General features: G+C 37.6%; 1 protein-coding gene across 1 annotated transcript; it reads left to right on the top strand.

Moving 5' to 3' along the window:
* The first annotated feature begins 617 nt into the window (after positions 1 to 617).
* Positions 618 to 2,118, top strand: LOC105049045 (protein EXORDIUM-like 5). The gene has a single exon (XM_010928581.4). It carries the CDS (start codon positions 683 to 685, stop codon positions 1,739 to 1,741), a length of 1,059 nt encoding a protein of 352 aa, XP_010926883.2. The 5' UTR covers positions 618 to 682; the 3' UTR covers positions 1,742 to 2,118.
* The last annotated feature ends 13,735 nt before the right edge of the window (positions 2,119 to 15,853 follow it).

Below are 15,853 nucleotides of genomic sequence, written 5' to 3'. Positions count from 1 at the left end.
ACGATAAAAGAAGCAAGAGTTGGAGGAGAAAATAGACAAAAAAAAGAATACAAAAAATAAATTATGTTGATATGATGAGCCTAGCCCACATTGAAATAGGATTGGCATGGTCCATTATTGATGGTGTATATGGTATAGGATACAATTTTTTTCTAACTCTCTCTCTCCTACCAGCTACAAATTATTGATTAGATCAGATCTATCATCGAGTTGGCAGACCAATCCAACTGTGAAGCAACACCAACAAATTCATGTATATTGTGCGCTTTGCCACGTTGTCCAATTTTATGTATGTTGTTTTATGATTTGGACTGATCCACCGAGTAGTGTATATCGTATGACCAATAATCACTCCCTACATGCCGTTCTATTTTAGAGTATATATTTGATGCGAAAGAATGGGTTTTCTTCGCAATGTCAATCATTAGATCACATATTGTACAGTTCTTAAAGCACTCCAATACCTCTCATATGGATCACGGGGCGGGGCTTGCGCGATCCAATCGTTGACACAAAGATACAATCCGAAACCATTCATCACTCCCTCAAGTATCCCACCATCGATGCACCCGCCTCTCTCTCTACCTGTCCATACATAGAGCCCCTTCCTGCAGGTCATAAAATAAACGCCTTCTCCTCCAACTCCCCCACCGCACTTCCTATCCTGCTCCAACAGCATAAAATGCCTTTCCCTCCTCTGTTCCCCTTCTTTCTATCTGTTGTTCTCCTCCCTGCTCTCCTCCAGGCCGACATCACTTACCCTTATCATACACTGCAGCAGAAGCAACTACTTAACCTGCGCCAGCGCTCATCCGCCGCCGGCAGTGGCGCCGCGGGCACTCTGCCGGCTTCCAAGCGGTACGAGGGGTCCTCCGACCTGGTCGACCTCCGCTACCACATGGGCCCCGTCCTCTCGTTGCCCATAAGGCTTTATTTGATCTGGTACGGCCGGTGGACCCCGGCCCTCCAGCTCCCCATCCGGGACTTCCTCCTCTCCCTCTCCGACGCCTCCGTCGCCGCCCCCTCCGCCGCCCAATGGTGGTCCACCATCGCCCTCTACGCCGACCAGACCGGCGCCAACGTCTCCCTCTCCCTCTCCATCGCCGCTGAGGCCTCCGACCCCGCCGCATCCCGGGGCTACTCCCTCTCCCGCCTATCCGTCCAGCATCTCATCGCCGACGCCCTCGCCGCCTCATCCCTCCCCGTCGACCACCGCTGCGGCGTCTACCTCGTCCTGACTGCGCCGGAGATCGCCATGCAGGACTTCTGCCGCGCCGTCTGCGGCTTCCACTACTTCACCTTCCCCTCCCTGGTGGGCCACACGCTGCCCTACGCGTGGGTCGGCCACAGCGGGGCCCAGTGCCCGGAGTTGTGCGCGTACCCCTTTGCCGTCCCCGGCTACATGGCCAGGGGTGGGGTGGGCGCCATGCGGCCACCGAACGGCGACGTGGGGACGGACGGGATGGTGAGCGTGGTGGCGCACGAGCTGGCGGAGCTGGCGACGAACCCACTGGTGAATGCGTGGTACGCCGGCGGGGACCCCACGGCGCCGACGGAGATCGCCGACCTCTGCGAGGGGATTTACGGGACTGGCGGCGGCGGAGGTTACACGGGGCAGGTGAGCAAGGACGGGCAGGGGAGGAGCTACAACATCAACGGGAGGGGAGGGAGGAGGTTTCTGGTGCAGTGGGTGTGGAGTCCCCTGCTCAAGGCCTGTGTGGGACCCAATGCCATGGATTAAACTTGAATTGGATTACATTAGAGTACATATATATAATCTGGATCTACATCTATATATATGAATATATATTACACACACATAAATATATATATGTATATGTGCATGTATATTATATTCTTTTCTTTTCTTTCTTCTGTGGAGTCATTGGACTTGATAATTTAAATTATGTAGATCTATCTTTACTTAAATATGTTTGAATATTTTGTATGGTCACCAGAAAAGATGGACTTTTGATTAGCAGAATTATGATTTTATGTTGGAGCACGGGGGGTTTCTAATTCTTTGATGTGGTGATGGGTGGGAAGACATCAAATTTGATGTCTTTATCTGTACATCAATGAAATTTGACCATGGTTGTTGTTATGTTTCAATCGATACAGTGATGATGATAGTTATTGAAGTTTTTTTTGTAGGATTCGAGTTGTATCTTTCACTCGAAAGAATGATATATTGTTCTTTTTTCACAATGTCATCCACCGGATCATACTACACACAAATCTCAAAGCATTTCTAATCTTTCAATTCACCTATTGATGCAGATGTTAAAGCAGCCATTGCATAAGCCAACGGTAGATTTGCATGCAGGAAGGTGAATCCTTTTTTTCTCAAGCTAAAACTAAGTGATTGGAAATCAACCTCATCTAAATTTTGAGGTTGTAACTTGTAGCAGATTAATTGCATCTAATTGGTTAAGTAAAATAATGACATGATATGTCTGACCTAGGTCATGCTCATCCTCCCATGCCAGCTTTTCGCATGAAAGTGAACATTGAGTCAAAATCACTAGTGGATTTCTTAGGTCAAAAAGGTAGGACAAATTTGAGTTCAGTGCCAGCTTTGGCGGGCAAAGCCATTGTTACTCTATAAAAAGAGAAATTATATCCTACCTAATGTGCACCATATGGCTACACAAGCTACCAATTACAATCATAAATTTTAAGGATCCTATTCATCGAGTGCTCATCTTAATACCCCGCTATAGAAACGAGCAGCTATGATTGATGGCGTGCATGGCCATATAATGCACACAGTATACTGTGTAGGATATAATTGTTTCTTTAAAAGAAGGAACTCATATTAATTAATTACTAGACTGCAATATCTTCCTCTAGATAGTAGGATCCAATTGTTGCTTCTAGCCTCGCAAACCACAAAATTCATGGGGATGTACCATTGGATAATGGTTGATGATAGTGCATTATTTGTGTGTGATTAGTTGAGAGTTTCAGTACTCCACGTTGGTGGTAGTTGTGAAGAAATTGCATGCATCTCTTGGCAGATTAAGATTTATTTAGATTTATCTTAGGATTAAGATTTCTTATTATGCAGAGATGTGATCGATAAAAATCAATGTAAATTTGGGTTATCCTTACTCTCTTATAGAAGGTATTATCGTAACAGTCTTGTGAGAACTAACCAATTTCAGTCCATTTCAAATTAGAGTCAGCAAGCCCAGTGGACTTTGATTTAAAATTGGAAAAAAATTTGAGGGAGGGAGGGAGGGGGGGGGGCTCAAAATAGAGGATCGCAATCACAATTCTCTGCTCAACCTCCCACCTTTGGGATAAGGCCATGGAGATCGTAGCCAGTGCGGAGCTATTGGGTCGGTAGGGGGTGGCCGCCGGTCATTAGAGCCGCTCTAAACCATGGAACAGCCCCTTTATCTCATCTAAAATCAATCTTTAAAACCCTCCTTTTTCCTTACGATTGATCACCACCGAAGTCCTACTCTCTCTCCCTTCTTCCTCATCTCTAGAGCCCACTGTGCAATCTTGCTAAGTGCTGCCATCTACTTCTAAAATCCCATTTTCTTCCTTTAAATCCAGTTTTGTCTTATTTTCTCCTATTTCGTGTGTTGTAGCCATGAATTTCATCGGACTTTACTATCATCGATCGTGACCCACCATCACCGCCATCTCCGTTAAGCCTTCCCCTTCCTCTTGCTTTTCTTTTTTGTTTTGGCCTTTGGTATCACCACCGTTGTGGCAAGGGGTGCAATGCCTCTTTTTCCTTGCTTTCAGCTTCTCTGTGTATGATCAGACCACAATCCTTAGCTGCCGCTGGTCGTGCCACCACTCTCTCTTTCCCTCTAACTATCCCAATTGTGCCCTTGTTGGGCAACTGCCCCCTTCTTTCCTCGATTTTGAAGAGCCATGGGAGGGTTTTATTTCGATCAAAGAGAAAACACTACAACAGAAAAAGATGTTTATGATGCAAAAAAGCATCGCAAATATTAAATTTTTATCGTAAATACTTATTTGTAATGTAAATTTTATCGCTAATATTTAATCGCTAAAAATGGGATCATAGATAATATTTTATGATGAAAAAAATTTTCATCGCTAATAATACATTTTTTGCGACATAAAATTTATATCATAAAATATTTTATTTTTTTAGATTATTTACAATGAAAATTTTTTTTATTACAAATAGATGATTTTTGTCATAAATAAAATTATTTATGATGAAACTTTTCATCGTAAATAATTTAATAAATAAATTTAATATTTTAAAAAGATAAAATTAATTAATTTTTTATGATGAAAAATTTACATCATAAATATTTTCATCACAAAAAATATTTATGATGAAAATTTTTCATCACAAATTACTTTAAAAAATATTTTTATATTTAAAAAATATATTATTTATGATGAAAATTATACGTCGCAAATGATTGTATTTGCGATGGATATTCCATCGTAAATAATACCATCACTAATTAAAATATAATATTTTTTAAAAAATAATTTATAAATATATATTTTTTAATTTATATTTTTAATATTTTATATTTATAATCTATAAAATTGAAATAAAAAATTCATAAAATAAACCCACAAATAAATTTGATCATTTTATTATATTAATATATAATTATAAAAAAATAAATTTAATAATTACTAGAGGTCCAAAATAAAAATAAAAAAAAAATAGAAATAGATCACTGGCCATCAAGCATCAGCAGCTAGAGAAGGAGAACGGGTGGAGTATGATGGACCGATTTGTTGCTGTCTCATCAGCTCCATCATCTACTCCATTTATGCCATCTGCTCTATCATCTATATCTGAAATGATTGATAAAAATCGATACATGCAGCCAACTCATCAGCTCCTATCGATCCTCAGCAATTTGTCTTTATATCTTCGTCAGTCGGGCATTGTAGGTAGTATAGATGTTGGCCCTGGATGAGCATGAGGATGGGAGAGCTTTGATCCCATACCCTAGTCTTCTAACATAATAGTATCTAATCATAGATCTCCTCATCTGTGGGTACGATCGAGCCTTTAGGGGTAGGTTGGGATCTCATCTCTATCATACGATCTTGAAAATTAAACTTATAGCTATTCTAAATTTTTACTAAAAATCAAATTATCAATAAAAAAATAACTAAAAAAACTTACATAATGCTTTTGGCTCTCCATCGTCCACTCCCCTGACCATCGCTAGTGGATCCGTTGGTAGATCTCGATTCTACCAAAAAACTCATCACTCTTTACATCTCTCTACAATTTAAGAATAATTATTTAAAAAATTTTAAATAATTAAAAAGTTAAAATATGCTAAATAGAAATTACTTACCATCTGCTCTATATAACGAGCGAATGGTCTCGAACCCCCACAATGCGAGATGGTCTGTCTCATCCGATTGATAATATTTTAGACACATCGATCCTATACAGTTAACAGTCAAATTAGTAAATAACTAACTGAATTTAAGAATAAATGATTCAATTATTAAATTCTAAAAAAAATTGAATGCTTAACCTGATATGTCGGATCCTCATACCTGCAGCATATGACAGCCCAATCCTCGATACTGATGCTATAATATGGCCACTATCATGTTGCCTCCACCCTCTAGTCTTGTACTATAGCATACCAGTGGCAATAAATGCAATGGTGGTAATCCTTGAAATACGAGCATAGATGATCATCCACAGCTTGCCGCACGTAATTATATTGATCAAAATCAATAATATCAAACATATTTTATCAATAACAAATATTATAAGAATACAGTGCTAATTAAATATTTTATTAAATATTATTTTACCTATAAGTGGCTATAGAAGATCTCTCTCTGAGCCGGTGTAATATGATGCCAATCGAAGAGCGTCATAGGGGCATAGCTGCGGTATATGATGCCCAGCTTAGTTCGCTATGGCTCATACCATCCCCTAATGGGCGTGGTAAAGTCGGACAAAATTTCGATACGGAGATGCTATCCCTCGTGCTTGCATTTCCAATGCTCCAGGATGAGATTCTTCGACGAACCTCACCCTCATCTCACCACCTGCATCGAATGGCCTGAAACAACAATGAATAAATCATTAGTATGATGGACATCTATAAACCTAATTGATACAATTAAAATCAAATTTTATTTTATAAAAAATATTAAAATACCACTTAGACCCACCTCTGCAGCATCCTTTGGCAACTTCGATGGTGCGGTAGCGAAAATAGAAGAAGGCTCATCCTCAGGGGGAGGCTAGAAACTCGGACGTAGTCATCTCTCTCCTGACGTCATACCTGTAATACTTAAACCATGCATATAACTAACTTGATATATAAATAAATATAATAATAATAATAAATATATAAATATTAATGAATAAAATTATATTGCATACCATTATTGTAAGAGAAGATTCAACAAAGAATATAGATCTACTCATCAATATCCGTATCCTCTTCGATTTGTAGGTTCTCCTTCGAATCATAATAATCAACTAATGTATCGCCTTCTATCTTATCATCATTTATGAACCGATTGTCATCCTCTGAATCATCAAGATTAAATACAAAATCAGTTTCAACTTTGAAGGACAGCATATCAGCCCTATTCAAAAGAGTTGTCACTAGTTAATTTTTCGTCAACAAAGAGCTCGGTCAATGTTTGTCTTCTTCTTGAAAAGCTTTCTCTTTATGTAGATCTAAATTTTTGTCTATTTCTAGTCATTTGGTATGTCATATATGCCTCTAAGTATTCTTTATACGACATGCCAATCACCTCGATACTTCGGATCCTTCAAATATATTATTTGTTTCACTTGAGTTGCTAATATATACGGCTCATTTTAGTACCGTATTTGTGCAAACTTTACACTAATAAAGTATAGATTGATATGAATACCAATCTTCTTATTGCTAATATTTTATCATTCACATTGAAACAAGAATATCAAATTATTGGATCCATACTTTAGTTCTATGATATCTATCAATATACCAAGATATTCAATCTCTTTTTCTTTTTCATATCCTATCATAGCAATCCCACTATTCTGAATCCATCTTTGCATCTCAAACTTTCTTATATAAAATCTCATTCCTCTAATGATATAGAGTGCATAGTAGTTAACCCTTCGATTGGGGCTATATGCTGAATCATACAACTCATCAGTTGCATCCTTTTCTTTATTGAAATGCTTAGATTTCATTTACAATATAACATAAAAAATTATGTTGGTTCAAATAATTAATTTTATAATTATTAAAATATAATATAATACTAGTGGAACTTATATGGTCTCCAAATCATTTTGTAAATTTCTTTCTGTGCCGATCATCAACATCTGTATTATTCTTCCTGAATAGTATCTTCTTGTGCTCACTGTAATAAGTCATGATTTTTAATTTTACATCGATATGAAAAAATTAGTTAGAATACTAAAAAGTATGCTAATATAGTACTTACTCAATGAAATTTTTAATTTCTTCATAATTATTTAGAATATAAAAGTGTGCCTTGGATAGCTCATTCACATCCATAATCTCATATCTCCTTCCACCCATAGGTCGAACTATTTGTCTGAATATGGATAGTGTCGGCTCATCATCACCACATTCACGATTTACGTTACGATCTATATGATTGAATCTTATTTCGATATTATCAAGATACATCGAGCAAAATATGACACACTCCGTAGCTATGTATGCTTCCATTATAGACCCTTCAGGCCATGCCTTTTATGTATATATTTTTTTAGGATATCCAAAAATTTATAAATAAAAATAAATTTAAATTTAACTAATATATTTATCTCTTATAACTGATATGATAAAGGTATTACGATTTTTTTACCTTTCAATAAGATACATCCATCGATAATATACCAGTTCGGCCAAAAGAGCTTTATTTGGGAGATGAACAGTCAAGTGCACTATAACATCAAAAAATGATGGTGAAAATATTTTTTCTAACTTATAAAGAATGAGCACAATATTCTTATCAAAATTTTCAAGTAAGTTAATCTTTAATTTTTGATAATATAGTTCTTGAAAGAACACTCCCAACTCAATCAATGTAGCTTGAACATCACCACTCAGATAGCCATGCATGACCATAAGAAGCAAGCACTGCATCATCACATAGGAGTCATGTGTTTTCATGCCAGAGATATTATCGTCATTGTTGCCAACATACCGTAATATATTTGAAGCATAAGTATTAGAAAACTTTATGATTTTGATCCATTTACAGAAACTCTTCTTCTCCATGCCAAATAGCAAATAACATGTAGGTGACAATAAAAATTTATCACCTTAACGAACTAAATACAACTCTGATCAAATTTTTATTTCTTATAAATCAAAGTGAGCTTTTGAATTATATATCTTTTATTTTTCTTGAGATGTTCAATACTGTACCGATGATATTATCATAAATATTCTTCTCAATGTGCATTACATCCAGATTATGATGAAGTAGTAGCTGCTTCTAGTACGATAGTTCGAAAAATATGTTTTGTTTCATCTAATTCAGCTTCACTTCAATACGCTTCTACTTGTGAGTACCTGATATTTTTCTAAATTTCACATTTCAAATGGCTTCAAGTCGTTCTAAAACTTTCACTCCACTTAATTCCTTAGGTGGCGGACATCGATCGAACGTACCATCAAAATATTGATTATAATAGGTCTTCCAAGAGTAATTAGCAGGTAAAAACTGTCGATGACTCATGAAGTAGATTTTTCTTCCATGCTTTAAATGTAAGGAGGATATATCCTTGTTGCATATTGGACATACCAGATATCTTTTGGTACTCCACCCAAATAAGTTTTCATACGTAAGAAAATTATTTATGGTCTATAAAATTGAAGCATTCAATTTAAAATTTCTTCGACTGAAAAAATCATATATCTATACTTCATTTTTCCATAGCTCCTTCAGATCATTAATTAAGGGTCATAGATATACATCAATTGAAGGAACTAGATCTAGGATTTCAGGGTTAGATCTTGAAATTTTTTCAAGATCAGACAGCGGAAGACTAAAATAATTCAAAATTTATATTATAAAATCAGAGAATCCCTAGATCTAAGATCTTATTATATAATTATTATATAGTATTAAATCAAAAATTAAAATATAAAGAGCAAGAATTATATATTGATCATATCAACATGTTTCTATACTACATCTAATATATGTAAAATATAATAGATCAGATCTATTACCTTGCAAGTTAGACGTTCTAACTTTGCTGATCCGGACTTGAGGATGATGTTGCAAGCCGCACATACGTCTGACTTTTAGAAGTCATCCACACGAGCCCATGAATCATGATCAAAAATTCTGATCCAGAAAATCAGCAAAGTATGCTAGTACTGTGTTGATCCTTCTTTGATGATCGATCAGATGCCTCCTTCTTGATTTGGACTCTTCCAAAGATGAGAAGTAGAAGAAGGAGTTTTAAATATGAGACACTCTCAGAAAACTCACAGATGGAGGAAAAGAAGAGGTGAACACAGCAACCCTAGAAGAAGACCCTCTTCTTCTTCTCTTTGCTCTCACCTAGACACCTAGTTTTGTGTCTATTATATCTCCACACCCCAACACTCTTTCTCTCTGATTTTCACATGCCCCAAAGGTCTCTCAATGATATATAATTCATAAAAATCTCAAAAAAAATTTATCTTAAATAAAGAGATATGAAGAATCTTTGTCTAGGTCAAATACCTAATCAAAGAAAATCCAAACAGGGCAAGACAAGGGGTGCCCAACTCTTGGGCACCTCCTCCTTCTTTTTCTGCCATGGACCACCAAAAAAGGGTGCACAATATGTGTCATAAAAGTCACAAAAATTTCAAAAAAAATTTGAGTAAAATCAGTGCCATAAGGAAAGAGTTTTAGTTTCCTAAAATTCTATCTCATAGAATTTGAAATCCAAACTAATTCCTACTTTGACTTGGTCCACAACTACATTCCATGTAAGAGAGAAAGAGTGAAAAGCTTTGGGCATGCGTGAAGGCCTGGGAGAGAAGATTTTGTCTCACAAAATAAGAGAGAGTGGGTGTGGGGGGCTAAGGTGGCGCAAGGTGGAATCCTAGTCTTACTAGGATTCAATCTATGACTTGTTCAAATTTGGTTTTTCAAACCAAATCAAATCAAACCAAAACCAAATCAACCCAATTAAAATAGATCTTAACCTAATTAAAAATATAATTTAATCAAATTAAATTAGATTTAAATCTGATTTAATTTTTTAATCGAATTAGAAATTAGGTTGATCCAAGTCCTAATTGAACTAGGACTAGTTTTTTCTTGTACTTGACTTATCCAATAAACCAATTGGACTTGATCCAATCAAGCCCAAACTAAATTTAATTAAATTATATTTAATTAGACTTAATCTCAGCCCATTGACTTAATCAAATTAAGCCAACTAGCAATTGAATTGCTAATCGATCCTCCTACAACACTTGCACTAGGTTAAATGTCAATCATATTGATCGTTTAACCCTAGAACGATTCTTAATCGTTGATCAACCATCCAATCAGATCATGAACTCTAATGTGTGTGATCTCATAGATCTGAACCTAAATCGATAGCACAGGAATAAATTTTTGTACCAATCGAAGTGACCATCTAGCAATGGTATCCGATGATCGGATAGGTCGAATGTATAGAACAACATCCTTAGAACCCATGCGGATATAGTTTCCATATAATTCATCCCCTTGACCAAAATGCTCATAGGACACCTCAGAGTTCAACTGTCAACTCTGATCAGGTTGTCCACATTGTATTTCAAAATATCAAATCCATCTGATGGATTACCCTGGTCAAGATTTTGCTAAATTGAAATACAGTGACTCATTCTTCTCCAACTCTTGGAGTGGTCAATCCCATCTTGATCACACTCTGACTTCGTAAGTACTTGACTGTGTCCAGAAGCCTTCTGTCACTGAATTAGAAATTCAGTTAGTCCAGTATCAAAGCACAGTGAGTTGCTTGCAAGTCACTGAGGCGATCTCAGGTCTAAGGGATACTTATACCTATATCCCATCAGAGACATTCTCGATAGTAGAATACTCTGGAGTTGGTCACGTTCAATGATAATGTACCCTTACATCTCACTTGTATGCCATACCAGTGTCTCCACACCCTTGGTTAAGAGGACAACCAACCCATATGGCCTATAGCGACCTATGCTCGATAGAAGCTGTCGTCTTTATTAATAGCCTATCATTTGGTCATGAACAGTTTTAAGGACTAATCGATAAATCCTCTCTTTATCAAACCCAAATAGTCCTAAGAACTTCATCACAACAATGGAGTTCATTAGAAGATGAAAACTTATGATGAAAATATCAAAAATATATTTTATTTATTAACAAACAATTATAATATAAGGTTGCTCAACTGTCAACAGATTGACGATTGACTTTTGAAACATATTTTTCAACAACTCCCACTTATCCTAAAGCCACTCGGCACAATATCTAATATCCATCTTCGACTTATGGTTGTCGAACTCTTTTATCATCAGGGCTTTAGTGAAGGGGTCGGTCAGGTTCTCCTTTCCATTGATCTTCTGAAGGTCGACGTCACCTCAATCCACGATCTCCCGGACTAGGTGGAAGCGGTGCAAAATATGCTTCGTCCGCTGGTGTACTTTGGGTTCCTTCGCTTGAGCTATGGCATCAGTGCTCTCGCAGTAGAGCAGGATCGGACCATTGAGGGAGGATGCTACTCCGAGCTCGGTGATGAATTTTCTCAGCCACACAACTTCCTTCACGGCATTCGATGCTGCGATGTACTCTGCCTCACAAATAGAGTTTGCCACACTATGCTGCTTGAAACTCTTCCAGCAGATGGCTCCATCATTCAGAGTAAAGAAATAACCTGACACGCTTCTGTTGTCATCATGGTCAGATTGAAAGTTGGAGTCTGTGAACTCCACAAGTTTTAGATCTGACTCACCATAAACCAACCATTGATCTTTAGTATTTCTCAAATACTTAAAAATGACTTTAACCACTTTTCAGTAGTTTTCTCCATGATCAGATTGGTATCTACTCACTACTCTTAGTGAGTATGCCACATTTGGCCTTGTACATGTCATGACGTACATGATAGATCCCACGGTCGAAGCATATGGGATTCTACTCATATGCTCTCTCTCTTCAGGAGTTATCGGATAATCCTTCTTAGAGAGAAAAATTCTATGACCTATCGTAGATAGCCCTTCTTGAAATTCTCCCTGCTGAAGCTCTTCAGCACAGTGTCTATGTACTGGAATAAATCAAGCAACCTTTTAGATCTATCTCTATAGACTTCATCCCTAGGATGTAGGATGCTTCACCCAAGTCCATGGAGAACTGTGATGATAACCAAACTTTTATTTCCTGTAGTGCGGGGATGTCATTCCTGATTAAGAAAATATCATCCACATACAAGACAAGAAATACCATAATTGGATCATTTGCCCATTTATAGATGCAGGGCTCTTCTCTGTTCTTAACGAAGCCATATGTTTTGATCACCTTATCAAAATGTATGTTCCAACTTCGAGAAGCTTGCTTCAATCCGTAAATGGATCTCTGAAGCTTGCACACCTTGGACTCATCTGTGGATGTAAACTCCTCAGATTGTATCATATACATCTCTTCGATCAGCTCTCCATTCAGGAAAGCTGTCTTTACATCCATCTGTCAGATCTCATAACCCAGATGGATAGCTATTGCAAGCATTATCCGAATGGATTTAAGCATTGCCACAAGGAAGAACATCTCGTTATAGTCAATACCATAATGTTGATGATATTCCTTGGCAACCAGATGGACTTTATAAGTCTCCACCTTTCCGTTTGTGCCCCTCTTCCTTTTGAATACCTATTTACACCCAATGGGTTTAATCCCTTCAGGTGGGTTAACCAATGTCCATACATCGTTGACCTTCATGGACTTCATTTCGAATTTCATGGCTTCAAGTCATTTTTTAGAATCAGATCTCTGCATTGCATCCATATAGGTGATCGGATCCTCATCGTTCTCATCGAATTCGATGGGATCACCATCTCGGACTAAGAAATCGTAGATCTATCCAACTGATGCGGTACTCTACCGGATTGCCTTAATAGTATAGGTACATTGGGCTCTGGATCTGATCTTATCAAATCTGACTCAGGTTCAGCTATTGGTGTTGGTCCTTCTACCTATTGAACTTCATCAAGTTTAACCTTAGAGGCAACGGTTCCTTCATCAAGGAACTCTTTTTCTAAAAAGATTGTCTTAAGATTGACGAACACCTTTTGTTCATCAGCATGGTAAAAAAAATATCCTTTGATCTCTTTGGGGTACCCTATGAATGTGCATTTGTCAGACCTAGATCCAAGTTTATCTGTAATTAACCGTTTGACATAGGCCGAGCACCCCGAGACCCTAAGGTGTGAAAGTGCTGGCTTACGTCCTATCCATATCTCATATGGAGTCTTAATTACAGACTTACTTGAAATCCTATTTAACAGATAACAAGTCGATTCAAATGTATATCCCCAGAAGGATATCGGCAAACTGGCAAAATCCATCATGGATCGAATCATGTCTAACAGAGTTCGATTTCTTCTTTCAGACACACTATTATGCTGTGGTATTCTTAGAGGAGTCTATTGGGAGAGAATCTCATTCTTCTTAGATATGTGAAAAACTCATCAGAAAGGTATTCTCCTCCTCGATCAGACCAAAGAATTTTAATACTCTTCCTAGTTTATTTTTCTACTTCACTTCAAAATTGTTTGAACATTTCAAATGAATCTGACTTATATTTCATCAGATAGACATATCCATATCTAGATAGATCATCCGTGAAAGTGATGAAGTAGAAATATCCACCTCTAGCACCTGTGCTCATGGGCCCACATACATCAGTATGTACTTGTGACTTTGTCATTTTACCAAGAAGATAGGACTCACAGGTTGGAAGTAATTCACAATCACTAACTTCGAGGATTTCCTCTTGAGTCAACCTATTTATCTTGTCTTATTTATATGACCTAGCCTACAGTGCCATAAGTAGATGTCTGATACACTATCTAATCTAGGGTGCTTGCCAGTAGAATAGACTACAGGTTGTGATAATATATACACACCATTGTTCAAATGTTCATAAAAAATAGTAACACCATTCATAATGATATTACAAACTTGTTTCTTTATTGGAATTTCATAATCATTTTTGACTAGAAGGCCTATAGAAATAATATTTAAAAAGAAACTGGGATAGAAATGACTATCATTAAGAACAACAGTATAGGACTCAAATATAAATTTCAAAATTTCTAATGCTAGAACTGAAACTGGTCTTCCATCTCCAACGTTTAAAAACCTCTCGTCTTGCTCGAATCTCCTACTGACCTGCAACCCCTGCAATGAATTGCAAATATGATAAGGACTACTGGTATCCAATACCCAGTCAGTTATATCACAAATAAAGAAATTGTAAGGAGTTATCATATAAATACCTTGTCTAGCAACAGCTTGCTTCTTTCTCTGCCTGTTCGAGTCCAGAGAGGCAATGTACTGAGGACAGTTCCTCTTCCAGTGCACCGCTTCTTACAAAAGAAGCATTCAGCTTAACTCTTATCGGGCTTGATCTTTCTGGTCTGGCTCTGCACTGATGTCCCAGCCTGAACTTGCACCTTCTTCACTTTCTTCTTCTTATTCTTCTTCTCTTTGTTAAAGGGTCGAGAACCAGAAGACAAACCTCCCACTAAGTTCACCGACTCCTTGTGGAGTTGGTGATTCTTCTTAAAGTTCTGAAGCAACCCCAGTAACATGTGGTAGTTTACTTCTGGCTTTGTCATTCTATAATGAGTGAGGAATGGGAGATAAGACTTGGACAGCGAGTTCAGTATCTGTATCTTTTTCAAGCTGCTCATGCAAGGGAAAGCCGAGCTTGCTCAAACGCTCCATCAGCTCGATCATGTACAATACATGATCAGTGACAGAGGCATCTTCTCGTATTTTGGCGTTGAAGATGGCACAACTAGTCTTATGCCTCTCCACGCCATTGGGTGTGCCAAAGGCATCCTTCAATACTTGAAGCATGTCCTTTGGCTGAGCCATCTCAAATCTGCGATTGAACTCATCGCTCATGGCAGCCAACATGATGCAGCGCACCATGGTCTAGTCACTGAGCCACTTCTGATAAGTATCTCTGACTGTTCCACGTGCATTGGCAGCTGGCTCCTCAGGTGTAGGATCCATTATCATATATAGGATCCATTCATGCTTCAGGACAATCTTCAACTTTCGGTACTAGTTATCGAAGTTGGGTCCCACTAACTTATCATTGTCCAACAATGATCGGAGCGATAGGAAAGTGGCCATATCTGCACAAAAAAAAACCATAACCTAATTAATATTTGATTCATTAAACCTAAAGATTTGAACTTCAATCAATAAATTTCTCCCACTATTTTATTCGAATTGGTAGCCTCTACCTCCAATTCGAAGAATTACCCTAATTCCTTAGTGGGTACTAGAATCCACTTAGACTGCACACAAGCCCAACTTTGGTTGGCCAACCCATGCACATCTAAGGATAGGTTCATAACCAATTATTTTCTAAATAATTTTTAATAATTTTAATTTTTCCCCAATCCCTAATCAGTAGGCTTTGGCCTCCACTGAAAAGGTCTGATTAGGTCCAACCATTAACATGACCATACTTGGCCCATCTAGCCAATGAATGATTAGGCCCAACTTTGGTTGGCTAACCTAACCACCATTTAGAAAGATACAGTCAAAAAATCATATTATGAATGACAATTTCATCAGCCAATAAGCACCAGGCCTTTGGGTCTCCAAT

Source organism: Elaeis guineensis, chromosome 11 (genome assembly GCF_000442705.2).
Source record: "Elaeis guineensis isolate ETL-2024a chromosome 11, EG11, whole genome shotgun sequence".
Taxonomy (NCBI): Eukaryota; Viridiplantae; Streptophyta; class Magnoliopsida; order Arecales; family Arecaceae; genus Elaeis; species Elaeis guineensis.
The sequence above is the reverse complement of the archived record's forward strand: the minus strand, read 5'-3'. Positions and strand labels throughout refer to the sequence as shown.

Bases quoted from the DNA above. Each gene is read 5' to 3' on its own strand.
- LOC105049045 (XM_010928581.4), top strand. From the start codon at position 683: ATGCCTTTCCCTCCTCTGTTCCCCTTCTTTCTATCTGTTGTTCTCCTC.